We start from the raw sequence: 20186 nt of genomic DNA, 5'->3' as shown, positions 1-20186 counted from the left end.
GGCTTTCATGGGGCATATTGGTTATTGGGTTTCAAAAAGTTTGTGGTATTGATCATCAATAAAGAAATATTTTTTTTTTTTATTTGTTGATTTGTAAATTGGGATAGTACGCCGGCAACCAAACAGGGAATTTTCCTTGAACCTTGTTTTGTTCTATTACGTTTTTTTTATTGGTGATATTTAATTTTGATAGTATTTAGATGCAGAAAATAGCAGGTACTTACAAAGTACATTTGGACAACTTCTAGACTTTGAGATAATAATTGTCCATATAATTAAATAATTAGATTATTTTAAAATATGGTAATTAATCTATAAACTATGCGTTTTTAGTTTGAATATCATTAAATTTAGTATAAAACCTCGTTATAATGTTACTCTTAAATTATTGTATCATATATTAGCCATATAACTCAGGCTGTTTCAAAAGGGCGGCGGAAAACGTGATTGCATTTTTTGCCCAATTAAAAAAAAACTTGGTATACGACCTTATAGTGTTACCTCTAAGGAAACAAAATATAAGTTTTGTTAATTTAAACCTGAGCTTTTTTAAGTTACTAGCAAGACACATTCTTTACATCATTATTATGGCATGTAATAATGATACAAGATTTTGAAGTTAGCTGATGTTAGTATTTGCGTTATATTGAAAAAGACAATATGTAAAAAAATCAATTTCAACATAGTTGAGTTTTATTATTTTGTATTGTTACATTAATATTTTATTCGTGTAAAATTGTATCTTACATAATAGGCCTACAGGTAAAAATAAGTTGTTAATAGCTTTTCAGTAACCTTAGTGACTATTAGCGAATTTCCCTATAAGGGAAGTAGCTATTACCGTAGGTCTCAAGGTAAGACCTAGGCCCGGGGCCGATTTACCTTTTTTCATTTCGATGTCCACAGAGGCAAAAAAAAAACTATTCGTTCAAATTTTTATACATGCATATATATATATATATATAAAGAGAGAGAGAGAGAATTTAAAAAGTAGTTAATTTAAAATTCCCATGTTATTCTTATGGAGAACATTGTAAAATGTAGTTGTGGCTTGTTTTGGATGTATTTTGATCAAACTTAGCAGATTTATTTATTTTATACTAAGCTATTAATATTTTAATAAAAAAACTTTCCCTGTAGAAGCAAACCTTAGGTACTCGTTAACAAAAATGTTAATTTAATAGATTAATTGAAAATCAATACAGGCAAATGGAAATTCTCTTAGTCGCAGGTTTGCTGCAGCGGGGGCAGCGGGGCAGCAACTCATTATTCTACATTGTCGTAGTCTTCACTGTCGTCTTGAGTTTGTCTTTTTCTATTATCACCCTCACCTAACTTACAAGATGAGAAATGGTCAAAGAAGAGTCTCACATGAGACGCTGTCTTAAATATAGATTTCAAGGGGCAAATTTTATTCCTTGCTGGTTTTCCAATTATAAAAAGTTTTGTTTATTCGGTGTTTAAGGTGAATTTCACGGCTTTAGCTAATTCAGAAAACGATGCTCTATCGTGACTGATTCTGGTCTCAACATTGGCACTCTTAGATTCAGACAAATTATATACAACAAGATTAGAAGCCTGCTTACTTCGCTCGTTCATTTTGCCGATAATTTCTTCACAGCTATAGGCAAACTATGGTTTAAGGTTATACAGAGCAGTGATCTCAGATTTCAAGTTATCTACTCTAGATTCGACAGCAGTAGTACTCGAAGTTTCTTGACCTCATCCTTCACAGAATTGATCCCCCCTATGGTTCCAAGACGAGATATACTGGTCAACTGATAGCTGACACTGATAGCAACTCATAGCTGGACAACTGATTGGAGAGCTTAGTAAAGCGGCTATCGTCTTCAGAAGTGCAATAGGAACGAGAGCATAAAACATTTTTGTTTAGAGTTGCTGGAAAGGCTGGAAAATTCACTCTCACTTATGCGCGTAACCAGAGGCCACACCGCTGGATCACCTCTGGGTTTTAAATACCCCAGTGTCTCAAGAAAAACATAAAACAAAAAACAAAATACATATAATACGTAGATAAGTCAAAATCATAGACAACATGTTGAGAAAAGTTTTAATGAGAAAACATAAAAGAAGAACTAAACTAGAACAGTTTATGAAAATATGAAAAATGGATACGCATTACCTATACCTCATCATATAAAGATATCAAGAAAACGTTTGAGAAAAATGCTGAATTAATGGTTTCATTTAAAGCAAGAAAGAGAATTAAAAGTATTCTTGGGAATCTTAAAAGTAAATTACATATAATACAAAATTAGCATTTATCTAATTTTGTGTACCAAGGGTGAGATGAAGTATCTCGTGTTAATAAAAATAAATGTTAAAACTAGATTCAAAGAACACACTTCTCACATTACACAAGAGACCAGAAACATCAGCAATATTCAGCAACTAACATTGTTTAGAAACAGACTACACAATTCTAATCAAAAATAAATGATAAGTTGCTGAAAAATGTAAACAAACCCAAAGAAATAAATACATGGACAACACATTACAAATTCATAAACAACATTATTCATAAATAAAATGGACAATCTAGTAAATAACGATAATGGCCCAATTTAAACCGTAACATTACTTAATTCAAAATTTAAAATGTTATAAGTTAAACACTTCATATTTTATTTTATACGCAAATAATTAGATATTTATAGTTTTACCTAAATGTACTTGGAAGAATATTTTTTCATATTTAACCACCCATTTATTACGTTTTATTTTAAAACTTATATACATAAAACCTTCAGTTTTTGTTATGTGTCAGATAATGAAGGCGAAAGGCATATCATCGCTGGCGAAAGGCCTCATTAAAATAAAAATTAATAAATAACGGTGAAGTTTTTATTTTAATATTGAATTAAACCAGTTCCTTATGTAGATTAAAGTATCAATCAGCTTTCATTGTGGAGTATATTTGCATACGATAAATAAAACATTTGTGGAACTTTAAACCCCGTAGAGTCTTTCAGTGGACGTGTTATGTAGTAACAAATTATCCACGGCCTCTATAATCGTAATCGGTATGAGCTATCAAATTTTTATCCTCTCATAACTCGTTTATTTGAAAATAATGGGGTATGTTTAGTTATGGCAAATGAAATCTATCTATATATTAATAGGCAAGCATGTTTCTTTAAAACCTTTTTTCTCAGCTCGTGTGCATCGCAGGGAAAATCTAAGAATACCGTTGAAAAGATATTTTCCTGTAGAAGTGCAGAATCCCTTTAAAAATTAAAATATGCTCAAATATAAGCACAATTTGAATTTGAAATTTAAAAAAAAATTAACATGGGCTTAATGGGTTGCCATGCTGGTGATGACATAACAACGAAATATAAACAGAAAATCAAAACAAATGGAAGAAATTCCAATCACGTGTTTTATTTACAGCGTGCGGTTAAAATAGAGAACACTTTTTGAATGAGCTATAGCAACTGTTATGACCCATCAACTTTGTCAGCAACAAAGAATAAGGTAGAAAATATAATTTAAGACACGCTTTCGGTGAATGGCTCACACAACTACATGTTTTTAATAAAAGAAAATTGCGACAGCTGGTCCATATAGACGGGATGTCTATTTCAGTATCCAATAGGTAATACGTTACATGTTTTTGGTCGAATTTTCGACCACTGGACGACCACTAGTTATAATTAATTTGTTTGATTTAAATAAGATATCGAATCAAAGCCTATTTATTATTACAGTAAAATAAATCTCTATAGTGTTTAAAGGAGTATGGCTCATAAAAGATAGTAGATTTGACTAATGAGTAAACAATTTGGATGGTTACGTCCAACAGCGATCATTTTATCATTAAGGCTAATTCCAACAATTCAGTTCATAAACTACAAAGTTTCATCATTGAGGCTAACAGCAAAAGACTTAGTTCTCAGACGTAGTGATTATGTCTCTTACTTAGGTTCTAAAATGAAGTTGATTGTACTTGCATAGTTTCATAACGTCTGTCTTATGCATTCTATCACAGATATTGAAGGTTCTAAGCACCTGTTTTACTCGTAAATGTCCCTGTTGTTTTTTTTTTTGTTTTTTTTTTAAGTGGCGGTAAGAACTAACTTCATTAGAACTTCTTTGGTGATGTACGTTTCTGCGGGAAGGTATGGGGGTTTAGTGAGTGGGAGAAAATTTCGCGCCGTTCCGGCCAAACCTCGCATGCGGGGTTGGTTCGGCAGATTGGCCACAACCTAAACCCCAACTCTCACTTGTTAGCTGCGGAGAGCTACCTTCTGCCACTGGGTGTTGGTCCACCTACAGAACCAAGTGAGGGGGGCCCGAGACTAAGGTGTAATGCGATCCGTGCCAAGAGTCTTGTGGCACTGGGGGCCTAATATTCAGTGTCTTAACGGAGCCTTCTGGGAACCAGAGGTAACCCAGTCGTACACACCCCTTACCTCTCTAATCGGGTCACTGGGGAGGTGGACTTAAATACCCGGTATTCGTGAGAACAATGTAGACAGTCTGACCAAATGGAGGAGGAAGGTCTACTGAAATCTGACGATGACGACAAGCTCGCAGAAACCGGAAAGGAACGAAAAACGACTTTCCAGGGGCGAGTTGCAAAGATGGAGGATAGCGGATGCTTTAGCTAAAGGCGAAAAGGTGCTATCCAGAAGTGAGAGGAGGCTGGTGTGGGCTGCCAAGCACCCTAACTCTGCTGCCTGCAAAGCCAGTTCCTCTGGGAACTAGGATGCTGGGAAAAAGCAGAGCAAGGGTGGTACCCCCAAAGCTGACTCTAATGAAGCCTCCAGGAAGAAAGGTGGAGGCTGTGCTGACGCAGCCACAAAGGATTGGCTGGTCAAGCAAGTTCAGGAGCTGAGACCTTTCAGGGAAATCTCGCTACGGCTTGCCCCAGCCAGAGACCTTGTGAAAGCTGTGAAGGTATATTTATGTGCCCAGCCCTACAAGGTCTGCGTATGAGATCCCTCGTACAAAAAACGACTTTCCAGGGGTGAGTTGCGAAGACGGAGGATAGCGGATGCTTTAGCCAAAGGCGAAAAGGTGCTATCCAGAAGTGAGAGGAGGCTGGTGTGGGCTTCCAAGCACCCTAACTCTGCTGCCTGTAAAGCCAGTTCCTCCGGGAACTAGGATGCTGGGAAAAAGCAGGGCAAGGGTGGTACCCCCAAAGCTGACTCTAATGAAGCCTCCAGGAAGAAAGGTGGAGGCTGTGCTGACGCAGCCACAAAGGATTGGCTGGTCAAGCAAGTTCAGGAGCTGAGTCCTTTCAGGGAAATCTCGCTACGGCTTGCCCCAGCCAGAGACCTTGTGAAAGCTGTGGAGGTATATTTAGGGCCCCCCCTACAAGGTCTGAGTATGAGATCCCTTGGCCTATTGATGGGAGATCAAAGGGAAGAACAGGTCACCATAGTCAAGAGGCTCTCACGGTTCACCAAGGACCTGGGATTTGACGGAGAATGAGGACCTGTGAACGAGGGTGCACAATAAGCTGTTCTAGCTGCGATGCAATCCCATGGTAACTTGTTAGCCTGGCCCTCAAAAAAAAAAAAAAAAAAAAAAAACGTTTCTGCGTTTAAGACCATTAGCCTTGAATGAGCTAACTCGTGAAGTGTTGGCAACGCTTTTTTGGAGTAGCGTCGAGGTCCAACCCCTGTAGAGAAGCCGGGTGAGGCTGCTGTCCTATTCTAAACCACATTCAGACGTAACTTTTTTTGTAAACCACATGGATATTTAATGAGTATGCTAATTATATTAGAGTATTACGAGTTTAATGTTTTATTTGTTTAAATCTGGTTATCGAATTTAAAATGTGACATTTTACTGTTATTTTGAGGTTTGTATTTACAAATTTACCCTTTCCTCGTAGTTTTTATAAGAAATTTCCTATAGCCAATTTAATTAAATAGTTATTTCTACCTCTTTTATTTACCTGAACTCTGTGAAGATACAGCCAACAAAGTGGTGACCCCTAGGGTGGTTCTGCCAGGAACGGAGTCGACGTCCATCCAGAAGCTGACCCAGGAGATGACCACAATCAGAATAGTTGGCAGATAGCTCTGGACCAGATGGAAACCTACTGACCGGCTCAGATAGAACTCTGCCACTAAACAGCTGTAGTTACCTGGTAAACGAAACCCCCATTGTTTTTATTCATTAGGCCATTGATTTTATTCATTAGCCACTGAAAAACATATTTAGGTAAACATTTTACTTTCGTAACTAGTTGATAAAAGAAGTAATTTACAATTAATAAATTACACAATTGTGTAAATAATTTAGAAAGGGTTTTCATGCGTATGTGATTCTGATTTTAAGTAGGTAGAAATATCGGAAAGCTTAATTTATTAAATGATTTTAGCAGTTCATATTGGAAACTATGTATAGCTCATTTCAGTGGAGCTCGATTTCAGAAAACTGCTTATGGTTATTAGAATTAATAGCAAAAACCAGAAATCCCAACGCGAAACACATTGTAACACAGTGAAACACATTGTAACACAGTGAAACACATTGTAAGCCATTATTCAAGAAACTTGGAATTTTAACTGTCACTTCTCTGTAAATTTTAGATTGTTTATTGTATATTAAAAATAATATTAGAGAGTTCCCTGCAAATGATTTGGTTCATAACCATTTTACCAGACAAAACTCTTTTCTCCGTCCAAACCTATGTATGACCACAATAAATAACTTTAGTGAATTTGGCAAAAGGTTGTATAATATGTTACCTGCTCACATTAAATGTCTTGAAATACAACAATTTAAATTTACTATTAGAAAGATTTTGTGTGATTTATGTGTGTATAAGGTCAAAGAATTTGTAGAACATATTAAGTAGGTTAATGGATATACTGTGATGAAAACTGTATGACGTTGCTATACATATATTTATAATGTTGATGGCAATAAATGGATTTGATTTGATTTGATTTGAATAATAACGAAAGAAACCATAAAAAGGAACCTTACCAAAAACATTACATAGTATAACTCTAATTAATATTTAGGTACAAATAGGCGAAACAAGAAAATAAAAACGGTGACTAGGAGTAGCTATTACCTAAGCTGCGCCATTTACCTAAATTTTAATTCACAAGGGATACCTGGTTCCAGCTACAAACCAGGGAAAAGCTTCTGCTTTCATCTAGGATTGAACAAGGAACATAATATTCTCTTTACACCTTCTACTACATCCACCCAACTGCCTAATAAACTACATGGTGAAGGTTATGAAAAATATTTAAGTATAAAATAAGGGACCAGATAAATATATATACATAAAATACATTTATGAAGAAAAAATGACAATGCCTAGTGAACAATTCTATTACATGATTTTTAAATTGACAATTTAGTTACTTATTGCTTGGAGGTCACAACGTAAATAGTACTTTACGCAACGATTGCGTTAAGTTACTCTTTACGACACGTGTAGAAAATTTAAGGCACGAGCCTTGGCGAGTGGTTAAGAGGTTTTTAAAATAAACCAGAAGCACATTTTCATTTATCAATATAACCTTAATTTGTTTCGTCCATTTAATGAATTGCTGGTATGTAATTCATACCTTTGTTTCAATTTTGGTGACAAACAATTAGCACAAACAGTTTGTGCTCTCATTTCCATCTCGTTAACTTCACTTTCACTAACTGAAATTTTTAAATCAGTTTAATCTACCTTCCTTTAACTCCCACTAACTTAGGTTAAGAATACGCGTGTATCAATAGGAACAAGTCGGATCAACAACTAACATTTTCAAATGATCAGCTGATCAGCTGATTAGTTGACGTTCGAAGCATTACAATTTTACTTCTTTTCTCACAATCCTTGAACCTCATTGGTCCGTTACCCGTGTTGTTTTGAGAAAAACTATGCTGTTATGAAAGTAAACAGCTGTTAAGTGAACCTTTTAAATTCTAAAAACTGTACTGAAATGGCTACTTTAATAAACGGTCGTAGGTAAATAATTTATTTATTTATTTGTTTACGGTATAACACCATTTTTATACTGTGAACAAGTGAACAAGGAATTGAACAAGTGTATTTGGAGGGAGTTAATTAGTTTATAATCATAAACTACCTACCTATCTGGAAAGATTCCTGGCAGTCGGAAGCAGCAATATCCTTTATTTCAAACTGCGGCATTTTGAGTCCTTTACCCATGATCACTGGGTTCATTGTCTTCCATTCTAGTCTTAATTCTTCTATAGTTTTTGAAACTGAAACACGAAGAGAAAATGTATTGTAAAACAACCTATTCTGTAGTGTAAATTGAATGAAATAACTTCTAGGTGTTATTAAATTACCTTAATTATAGAAAATACGTAAAATAAAACTTGTAATGATCTATTTAAACTTATATAGGCCTATTTGACTAAAAAATGCAAGAAATATAGAGCATCCATGGCCTTAAGGACTTAGAATACTTTGAATAAAAATACTGCATCTACATATAGAAGATTATGACAAATTTGACACTTTGGACATCTACAAAATAAGTTGTAACGATTGTGAGCATGTATACATTGGAAAGACCTTATTAAACGTTTCAAAAACCACACATCTGCATGGACAAATAGCAAACCATAAAGATAAAATGTCACTAAACATTTGTTACAAAATGGCCACTCATTGAGGAAATGGAGGACAATCTATGTGCTTTAAAGAATTGTAAATAGGAAATGTGATGAATCATTGGGATGAATTATATATTAACAAGGAAAAATGTAAAAATAGAAATAAGATAATTAATGAACAAGTAAATTTTTACTCAAGTTGTATTCATAGAAACTTCTTGACAAAAATTTCCTGTACTGTGTATAAGAGTAGGGACGCCATGGAGATTTTTGTCATTCGCCTATTAGGTCTGACGATGATTGAAGTGTCCAATCAAAATCGATCACCACTTGCCATATTTTATGTATTTTGTCTTGTGAGTCAACAGTATAAGTGTAAATATATATTATTACAAGTGTTATTTGACGTACTTTTAAAAGTACTTTCAGGTAATTACAAATAATAAAAAAAATTTTCATTTCCTCATTTTTACATACATTTTTACAATTTGTACATTCAGATATAAAAAATCAAAGACAAACATTAATTAGTTTATAATTTTATAACATTTAAATTAAGAGCAAATTATTGATTTATACTACATGCAGAAGAGAAAATATAGAGCCAACATGGATATGTCCGTACAAAGGTTCCATTTTATATTTTAAAATTAAAAAAAAGCTTTCAAATATGATAAAGTAATTAAACACTAATTTAAAAGATCTTTCACAATAGCATGTGTTTTATACAATGTTGTTCACAACAAAAACATATAAATAAGTAAGAGAAAAATTCAACACATAATTATGTGAAAAACGTTGTTTAAGCTAAAATCGTGTAAGCTATAAGAAGATTTACTTTAAGTATCAGGGTATAATCCACATAAAGAACTATTAATACAAAAGTGACTCTTGTATGAAAACGTATTCAGGCTTAAGCTGGTTCAAGTCTTTATTTTATTTATTCTATTTTATTTTACATTCTAACAGACAGCTCCATTTTGATATTTGGTACAATTCAGTGCAATAACAACCAGACTTGCTTAAAGCTAGTTATACAACAATGTTGAGTGAAAAACAAAGAATCAGAATCAATTAATAACAAACAAAAAAGAGAAACGGCAACAAGTTGGCAAAAAGACAGCGGTTGCAACAAAACAAGTGAAAAAAAAATTACGACAAAACAAATCTATATAAGCGTTACAATGAATAACAATAATAAATTTGATCTGAGTAGATAACAACAATAGTACAAAAAAGTTTAAATTTATTAACAAGAAATAACAATAAATTGACAAACGGTGTATAGTTAACAATGAAATAAAAGTTTTCAACAAAGATAACAGTATAAAGATAACAATGATAACTGGAAAATAGAAACAATGCAACAGTGTTGTAGACTATAAAATTACAAAAACAAAAGGAATGGACTACATAAACATTCTTAATCCTTCGCTTGAATGAGGCAACGCCATCCAGGAAGAAGTCAGTCAGCACCGTCAGACCATCGAAGTATATAACACAACTCAGACACGCCGTTTCCTGCTCGTTGCATGCGTGCCACAGCCCCATTTGCCTCGTAGTAGTCACAAAGAGGTCTCTTGAACGGGTGCACGAAGGAGTTTTGAGCTGGATCTGACGTAGGATTTCAGGACAGTTAAAAATACGATTTTTTTATTTTATGAAGGACTGTCAGATCAGCGATAGTCCTACGATCCTCCAGAGGCTGAAGGCCAAGGTCCCGGGACAGGTCTTCAACTGGAACCTGGTGATATGAAATTCAATCTCTGACCCCAACCATCCTGACGAAGTTGGATCCTCTCTAGTTTATTACAAAGGTACTTCTGATGAGAGCTCCACACGGTTGAACAATATTCCAGGATCTGTCGCAACAATGCGCAGTACAACGTTTTCAACGCGGTCGTGTCCCTAAGTTGTTTAGAGAAGCGGAGGATGAAACCAAGCATTCTGTTTGCCCTTCTACTGATGGTGAGTATGTGAGTCCCAGGGTAAGCCCAAGGGTAAGTGTTTATGTGACAATTACACCAAGATCCTTTATTTCCTGAACTCTGGAAAGAACTTTCCCTCGAACCCGAAAATTGAAGATCAGAGGTGAAGCACAGGGATGGAAAGTTATAACTTGGAATTTCGAAGTATTGGGATTCATTTGATTTTCGATGCACCAAAGATCCAAGTCCTCGAGGCCCCTTTCAATTCTCAAGCAATCGTATTGATTTGAAACAGTTGGAAAAAAAAAACATAAAATCGTCAACAGACATGAGGGAGTCAGCATGCAGGGCTTCTGGTAGATCATTAAGAGAGCATTGAGGCACCCCTGAGGTAGACTGAAATTCAGAGTTTGTGCACCAGCAAATTGTATGCAAAGGACGATCCGATAAATAACTAACTGGCCAACCATCGTTGCACAGTGTTGTCAAATCCAAGGGTGGCTATTTTTTTTTTTTTTTTTTTTTGTAGAAGTCTTAACGTCTACTTCATTTATGGCAACGGATTTCACCATTTTACAATATTGAATTACAATAAAAGTTACTCATCATGACTGAATATTCGAAGTAACAATGCTAAAATAATGTATAATACAGTAAGAATCCATGCAAAATCTAGGACAGTAAAAAAACTATGCCTAGGAGTAACGGGAAATAAATAATAAAAGACATAATTGAATAAAAATAGTACATTAATTTTATGTCTAAGAAGTATGTACATAACAAGGGCGAATAAGACTAACCTAGGAAATATAACAATAAATAATAATTGATATTTGGAGTGACGTACATAATACTGTGTAAACAAGACAATACAATAAGAAAACAGTACATGCGATAAGATGGACGGATGAAACGTCTGGGCATTTTCAAAAAGTCTTTGAACTAATATGGTAATATTAATCATTTTATATCTTATTTGTAGTTTAAAACATTTTTAGTAACTCTAAAACATATTTTAAGGGTTAATTGGTGTTTAAGAAACCCCTTCAGAGATTTTTACAGATTATTTTTCTGATTTTAACAACAACAAAAAACACTCAAATCTAACGCCAATGAATATACTCACAAACAAACCAATCATTGATAAAATAAACCGCTTTAAACATTTATGTGTAATAAAAAAATATTGAAATACACACGAGTAGAAAAATATAAACTGGTTTACCTCATTTACTTTCAAATGAAAAGGTAAAAGCATACTCTATATCTGTTCATATTTGCCTTTTACTGCAATATAGTGGCTAAGTTTTTTTTAGTATTTAGGTTTCATTTTCCTTTTTGATAGGACAGATTGTCATTTATCAAAGTTGAACTTACACGAGGCAACCTCCATTGTACAGATTTGATTGTCCAGAGGAAACTTTGATAGATCCATCATGCAGGAGAATGTCAGCTTTAACCTGAAACAATATTACTCTTGCTCAATAGATCATATTATTCAGTAATCATGGTTTTATCTAATCAAGGAAAACTTTGATCATATTTCATCGTAACTGAAAGTAAGAAAATAGTTTTTATTTGTAACGTTAACAGTATTATCGATTGAAATAAAATATTAAATAAATTATTTTGTAATAGGCTTTACCAATAGGTTTCCAAATTTTTCAATAGGTTTTGTCTAACTTCTAGACTTGGGCTACGCTCAAGTGCTTTTTAGTTTAAATTAAAGTAATTTATTCAGCTTAACATTTTTCAATTGCCAAGTCTTAACCAATAAAATTATTATTTTTTATTGTATGTCACAGAAAGTTAGACTCGCTGTTACAGATTTGTTTTTTTGAAGCTGAAAATACCATGGAGCTGAGTTAGTGTGGATAGGGATTAATAAAATAACAAAGTACGCAGTTTAAGCTTTATTGAAAAAATGGTATTTTATTTTACACGTATGGACTCGTAGTACTAACTATTTTTGGTACTTACGTATTATACGGAGGCCACTTATTTTACAGCGCGCTGCGGCGGTTGGGTTAAGTTGGGTTATCATAAATATGTTTGTAGAACTTTCCTAGTTTCGTTATGAATCGAACTATACGAGATGAGTCATAAAAACTTATGATAACCCAACCTAACCTAACCGCCGCAGCGCGCTGTAAAATAAGTGGCCTCCGTATAATACGTAAGTAGCCTACCCTATTTTTTTACAATTCTTTAAACAGTAGCCTAAGTCCAATAAAAATAAACTAGCATAAATAAATGTTGTGTGTGGGTTATCTAGACAATGGAATTCTTTACGTTTTGAAAGGTATCCGTGCAAATCATGGTCCTTAAAGGGGACCCTAAGCTTTGCAGTAGTTACAGGCCAATTACCGTTGCCTTTAAAAATTTGAAAAGATCATGCTAAACCAGATGTGGAATTTTCTTGAAAACATAAATAATTTTCAAAACCACCACATTAGCTATAACTATAACTGCTAACTGAGAACTACACAAAGGTAATTATTCGACCGGTCTCTTCTTCGATTTAAGTAAAGCCTTTGATATCGTTGACCATTGCTTGCCACTTAGCAGAATAAATAAAGTAGGAGTGAGAGAGGACTAGCTTTGGACTGGGTTAAAGCGTATCTTTGTGGCAGGAGCCACATTTTTAAGATAAGGGCAGTATATGAGGCTGATTGCATGACAAATCCCTCTGCTGAAAAATCCATTGTGAGAGGGGTGCCGCAGGGCTCAGATCTGGGCTCTGTCCTTTTTCTCCTTTTTATCAACAACATCCCCTCCTGCACCACATCATCAAAATTATCACTATTTGCTGACGATACCTCCCTTTCCATAGCTATATATTTGCCTTTTACTGCAATATAGTGGCTAAGTTTTTTTTAGTATTTAGGTTTCATTTTCCTTTTTGATAGGACAGATTGTCATTTATCAAAGTTGAACTTACACGAGGCAACCTCCATTGTACAGATTTGATTGTCCAGAGGAAACTTTGATAGATCCACAGCAAGAATCCATACAACTTAACAACAGGAGTTCAGAAACTAACTCCTGTTAGTTACAGCAAATAACTAATAATAGTTAGTTGAAGCAAATAACTTAATCCAATGGTTTGATGACAACTTTCTAAAAATTAACACCGAAAAACTCAACTTATAAAGTTCCATTTAAATAAGAGGCAAGATGTTGGGTTTAGTTTCCTCCTGAACGAGACTCAGGTCCATCCAACCGCAAATATGTAAATTTCTTAGGGTTAATCTTAGACGAGAGACTTCTGCAGCCATGTCAAACACATTTTTAATTAAATTCAGTTCTAGAACTTTTGTTCTACGCATTCCCAGAATCATTGAAAATCTATCTGTTACTATGGGCTCATTTATCTCCATCTAGCATATGCTGTTTCATCTTGGGGATTTGAGAGCAAACAAAACAAAATTATTTTCAAAATCCGAAAGATGGCTGTGAGAACAATTTCTCTTTGCATAACATAGAGCAATTCAGTTAACTTGCCAATTCCTAAACATTGGCATAAAGCTATTTAACTCACATCCATTATCCCTTAAGTTAGGAGCAAGCCTTTCAAAATTCAAAAGACAGTTAAAACATAAACTGCTTAATATTTCCTGTTACAGCATCCAAGAATTCCTACAATTTTTTGAATGCTCTAATATGTAATTATTGTAAATATTAGAATTATAATTACCATAGCTCTATAGTATAGTATTTTTGTAAAGTTGTGACCTGGCTAATACAATCTATTTTTGTTACTTTGGCTCCATAAAATGATTTGATTTGATGGTCTTGTTAGTACCAAGTGTCAACCAGCTTTGCCTCATTGATTCATAGCCCAATGACAAAATGAGCCCCTGAAATCCATAGTGGTGCAAGTCACACTAAGCTAATTTTGAGAAACAGAAGCGTAGTAGATATCTTACCATGGATCATAAAATTAAAACCATAAATCATAAAATGTATTTAAAGTTTCTTAGTATTCATAACTGTTTTATTTAATAGTGTATACAGCTTTATATTTCAGATTAGATGAACTTTCTTTGTCTGTCTTGACAAAATTTTCATGTAACTGCTAGGTAAATTTGTAAAATACTTTTATAAATTGATACAAAATTTAACTTTTATTAACTTAAAGCATAATTAAGTTCAACAACTGCAGGCCTTATTAACTTATTTATCTTTCGTCCTCCTAGTCACCTTCTGAGCCTGAAATGGAACGCTCTTCTGTTTCAATAATGTTGTTGTAGAACGCATGTGTGACAGGGAGTATGTAGGACAGCAAATCTAAAATAATCTTGTTTTTTGCTTTGTACTACCCAAGGTCTAGCATACAAAGGCTGGAGTAAAATCGTCTTAAAAATTCCTGGCTTATTTCACGTTTTCTTTTTACTGAAGTTGATTTTACAACATTTCATTTCTTAATTTAGGCATTCTTTGTATAGAATGTTTAAGAGGATTTCTCTCAAATACCACAGCCACTGAATCCTAAAACTCCAGAAATCGACAACCTTAACTTTGTTTATCAATACTCTTTGTCACAGTCTATGAAGGGGCAGAGTGGTATAAGTCCTGACTTAAACCACTATGGTTGCCAAGGATACCAGCTGATTGTTTGGGAGCAAAAGAAAATCCCTCTGATACCCCCAGTGATTGAAGTTGACTTACACCACTTTGTTCACAAATAGAACTACAAAAGTGTTATCCATTGGTACCAAATACTTGAGTTAAAAAATGACTTGTATCACTATGGATCTCAAAGGCTCAAATGGCATCTAGGCCTTTAAATCGAACCAGCACACTTGAGATTTGAAGGCGAGCACTGACTAATGATTCGACTGACCAAACAAATAAATCATTCTTTCTACTATGTTGTCATTGCAATTCTGAATATTTAAATTAATAATATGCTTATCATTACACGAGACAAAATATTTTGATCGTTGTTTTTCTGTTTACGGTTACTTATCCATTTATTAATGTGCTGGTAAAGGCTTATCATAACCAAATGATTTATGCCTTGTGATAATACTATAGTTTTACAAACTTCCTCCTATTAATAAAGTATCTCAGGCTAATAGTATCAACTTACTTAAAAAAAAATAAATATTAAAAACAGTTACTTTTAAAAATGTGAACGAATAAAAGTTATACAATAATGTCATTACATATTTTGCCATACGTCGTGTTCTGTATTTTATGTTCGCCCCATACAGGGAGATATTTAGTTTTTTTTCATACAAGTTTAGTATTTTTAACAGCAGTCTTTTTTACGTTGAACCCTATTTATCACATGTCAGCGCTAAATTGGTTGATGTACTGAATTTAAAATCGTATAAACTTGATCTTATAAATATTTAAATATAATCTATTTGTTGGTTAAATAAAATCACAACATATAAAATGAATCCCTACGGGACATCGAATTTAGTTTAAGTTTCTTATGGCTTTACATAGTCTAGAACTTATTATAGTGAAAATACCATTGGACACGCGTGAACAAAACTCCAATGCATTTATAAAAAAAAATCAATTTTTTCGCACTGAGTAACAAAATAATGTTATAACACTACATAATTAGTATTTAACCAAGAAGAGCTAAATATGTTTATATGTAATCCGAAAATCAGTACACCACAATATTAAAAGAAATAATTTATCTGATAACACGGTACATTGATTAATTACCTTGTGAGCTTGTTACTATTCATGGAAAATTATGAATGTAAACTTCCACATTTACATAATGTCGAGAGAAATTGTTTAGGTGATTGGAATCAGAGATGGTTATAGATAAAGCCTCTAACCAGTCCCAGCTTAAAATTATGATTAGTAAACACAAGTTGGTATTTTATTTTTATAATTACCAAGCCATATGCGATAAGCCATATGTATTGAATATAAAACCTAGTCCAGAAATTCGATTACATTGTCACACTTAAGTTTAAAACTAAAAAGTAATATTTTTTATATTGTTACGTGGCAGTACCGCGCTATATATTAAGATTTCGTTGTTTAAACAAGAATGATGTATAGGTGCTGATATAAGATTGATATTAAAGAAAAGTCTCTTCATACTGAGCAAAAAGAAAGTTTGTGTATGCGGTCCGCAAAAGTTTGATTATTGCACTGTGGAGATTTCGTTTTCTCAGTTTGTAAACTTAATGTTTAAATAAAAGAAATTGGTGTTCCCAAAAAACTCCTTGAAAGTAATAATGCGTTTACACTGGTAAAGCACATTTTAATATCATCGTGGGGGTTTTTATATTTCTTAGGAACAACAAACTCATAAGTATTAGGCTGAATGCTTTTATATATGTTGAAATTTACTTCATAGAATTATTTAAGCCACTTTCATCGATGGTGGAGTAAAGTAATACTCAAAACACTTCACGCTCTACTAAATTTTTTACCTGAGCATATAGAGTATCTCGCCATCCGGATTGATCCTAATAAGTACATTAGGAACTGTTACGAACTGAAACTCAGCGTGTTTGGCATTAGGAAAGTAAACTTCAGGTTTCCATATGGCTTTGACCAGATTAGGGTCGTTAAGGTCAAGACTCTCCGTAATATCTGCATGCTTCAATCTCTCATCCTGCCACTTCTGCCTGAGATAGAGGTCCACTTCGTAGTCCTGAAACATCAAAACATAATATTAGCCTACTGAAAAGAGGTAAAAACACTATCTTCATGTCTCCCAACCCCTTTTTGGAAAAATTGAGAAATCGTACGGATAAAAAAACCCAAAATAAGCTTGCAAAGTTATATGTTGTGTTTCACAGTACTTATCTTTGCGTGAGATCTACGAATTTAAGCATTTTATCCACCATATGTCAAATAGGTGAATAGGTATTGATTATACCATCTGAAAAGCTAACTCTAACGATAACAATTCTTAGACCTACACTAATAACTCGATATTGTAGTCTAGGCTGTGTTTTTACCTCAGAATCTTAAGCTATCTTTGGTATTTGACGAAATCGTGCCCAAAAGTCCTAGCTTGTAGTGTTAGGGCCCCTAGTTTGTAGCTTGAAAGCCCCGAAAGCCCTATCTTTTATGTTCATAACGATTCTTGTTTATATGCAACACTAACATTTCAAAAGCACAGTCACACTAAAAAAAGGTTGATATCTACATTAATTTGCACATATAAATTATTAACAGTTCACCAGATATAGAAAACTCATTTACAATACTGGATATAATATCATAAGGACTTTTCTTTTGAAATTGTTTACTTTGATATATGTAAGAGCCAACTGTAAACTCGCTTTAAACCAATAATTAACAGAATATTAATATATTCAACATATTATATACAGTATTAGCTTGTGATATTGCTGTCATTTGTATTAAAAAATAGCCATTTTAACTGGTTTACATTATGTTATGTTGAAATATCATTACTTATTATGTCGCATTACTTATTATATTGAGCAAATGCATGTATATTAAATCACAAATTATTGTATAATGTTATACCTTAAAAATAAATACATGAAAATCAATAAACATTGTGACGCTTAAAAAGCATTGATGTTATATGTTGTGGTTACATGGACAAAATTAGTATGATGCTACCTTTGTTCTAATTATTCCATAAAATAAGTGTCAAATAAATGGAATTATATCAGATTAATAAGACATATCTTGTCAATGAAACCAACTACTTTGTAAACTGTTGTTGCTTGAACGTGTGTTACCTTGACTGACACTACTGATTAGTGATAAAATATAGACATAATTATTATGGCAGAGCCTATTAGTCACATTGCACTTGAGGGATTTGACACTTGTATTCATAGTATAAGAGCAGCTAGCAAAAGTGGTCTCGAAAAATCCGGTTCCTAAAAACAATATTTTACCCTTATTTAAAAATAATTCAGTTTTGCCAAAATTGTAACCGATTCGGATGAATTAGGAGCCATATCTAAAAATGGATTAAACAATTCACATTGGATGCGTAATGCAGCTATATTGACGATATATCGATATATTTGTAATCAAATTTAGCATTGCATTAAACATTGGAAATATCGTAGTGTTTTTAATTGGATAAAGCTTAAAAATAATGCATTGAATGACGGTATTTACTACGTACTAATAAAATCGTAATAGATTTACTTAGGTTACACCATAAGGTATACGAGTATATTCCATCGTATTTTCCATCCTTAGGATTATTTAATACAACACAGTTTTATGCAATCGATTGGGAAATATGTTGCAGGGTTTAGATCTATTACGTTGTACGCTATTGGCAGTGCACAAATTTTTAGTCTTGGCTATAAAAAATAAGTACCATTTCACCATAGCAAAACAACCGTAATAACCCTTATATTACTTTTCAGGTTTTTACTCTAAACTTTACTTCAGAGGATGAAAAGAAACTTAAGACTCTTATTGTTTGGAAATATTGTAAAATCAAGGTGAAACCTTATGTCATTTTAGAGTTAGTTACATATCTCTGATAATTTGACCGACGTTCGTTTTGAGTTTGTTCTCCTGCCTTTTGGTATTTAGATAAAGATTCATTATTATAATTTATTAATTTATAAAGTTATAGTTTAAAATTACGTAATACTTAAGACTTCATTGAGCTAATTTGAAAATATTTTCTTTATATATCCCTACAACAGGCCCTAAAAGTCATTAAGGCTCAATCACTTTTTCCTGTAAGCTTATACTTCTTTAAAGTTTATTTATGAAAAGCACCAAAATAAACAGAATCCTATACTCTAATACGAGCAATGTTTGCTTGTATGTATGCTTGCTTGATTGCTTGCAGAAAGATCTCGAAAACGGCTCCGACGATTTTCTTCAAATATTATAAATAGTTCATTTTTGGCCTAAAAACGAGTTTCATGCAGCTAGAACTGCCAACAAAAATCTAATTACGTAGAAAAACGAAACTGAAAATCACATTTTTAAACATTAGTCTTATGGGTTGCTAAGTAATTATGTTGGTTGAATTAAATAACAAGAAAAACATAATCAAAAGACTTGAAGTTGTAGCATGTGTTCATAATAAGCCAACTACCCACAGTATACTAGCAAATTACAAATACAGTACAAAAGGGAAAGCATCGTTTGTTACTATTGAGCAAAGACTGAAGATTGCTCCATACATTGTAGGCCTAGTATAAAGGCAAGCAGTACGAAGTGTGGGATCTGTTTATGACGATAGATAAGGGTATCTGCAATCCTAAAATGCTATGGGAAGGGATGAAAACAGATCCGCGACGTTGGAAGGGGTGAAGGAAGTAGTAAAGGCGAGTAGTCTGGAGTGTGGGAACTGTTTACGGCGATTAGATTAAGGTATCTACAATCATAAAATGTTTTTTTTAAGGGAGGGAAACAGGTCCGCGACGTAGGAAGTGGTAAAGGTATATTGAATATTTTTTTAAGAATAATTATAATTTAAAGATTTTATTATGCATAAAACCGTTGACTAATATAATACACCTACACTGGCTACTCTATGGATGAAAGAAAGAATATAATTCACTTCAATCTCTAGAATTCACAACAACGTTGTTGCTCGTAAAATGTAAACAAAAAAAGAAGAAGAAGGTAGCTCCTAATGTTATTCTTATGGGTTATCCAAAATGGTTTTTTTAGGATTTTATAATAATTTCTGAACCAAGATAATATGATAAATAACCTTTGTGCAAAACA

General features: G+C 33.4%; 1 protein-coding gene across 1 annotated transcript in view; it reads right to left on the bottom strand.

Annotated features, from left to right (window-relative positions):
- LOC128998154 (glycine receptor subunit alpha-2-like) overlaps positions 1–20186 on the bottom strand; it is a 194505-nt gene that overhangs the window by 12698 nt on the left and 161621 nt on the right. The window contains exons 4-7 of the mRNA XM_054424163.1: positions 16919–17142; positions 11880–11962; positions 8083–8217; positions 5930–6121 (exon numbers count right to left, since the gene is read on the bottom strand). Coding sequence (XP_054280138.1) covers positions 5930–6121; positions 8083–8217; positions 11880–11962; positions 16919–17142 — 634 coding nt within the window. The remainder of the gene's footprint in view (positions 1–5929; positions 6122–8082; positions 8218–11879; positions 11963–16918; positions 17143–20186) is intronic.

The sequence above is a fragment of the Macrosteles quadrilineatus genome, unplaced genomic scaffold (genome assembly GCF_028750875.1).
Source record: "Macrosteles quadrilineatus isolate MER2022 unplaced genomic scaffold, UCM_ALF_1.0 Scaffold_7__1_contigs__length_78375512, whole genome shotgun sequence".
NCBI classification, from domain to species: domain Eukaryota; kingdom Metazoa; phylum Arthropoda; class Insecta; order Hemiptera; family Cicadellidae; genus Macrosteles; species Macrosteles quadrilineatus.
Note: the sequence above shows the minus strand (reverse complement) of the source record. Positions and strands in the feature narration are given on the sequence as shown.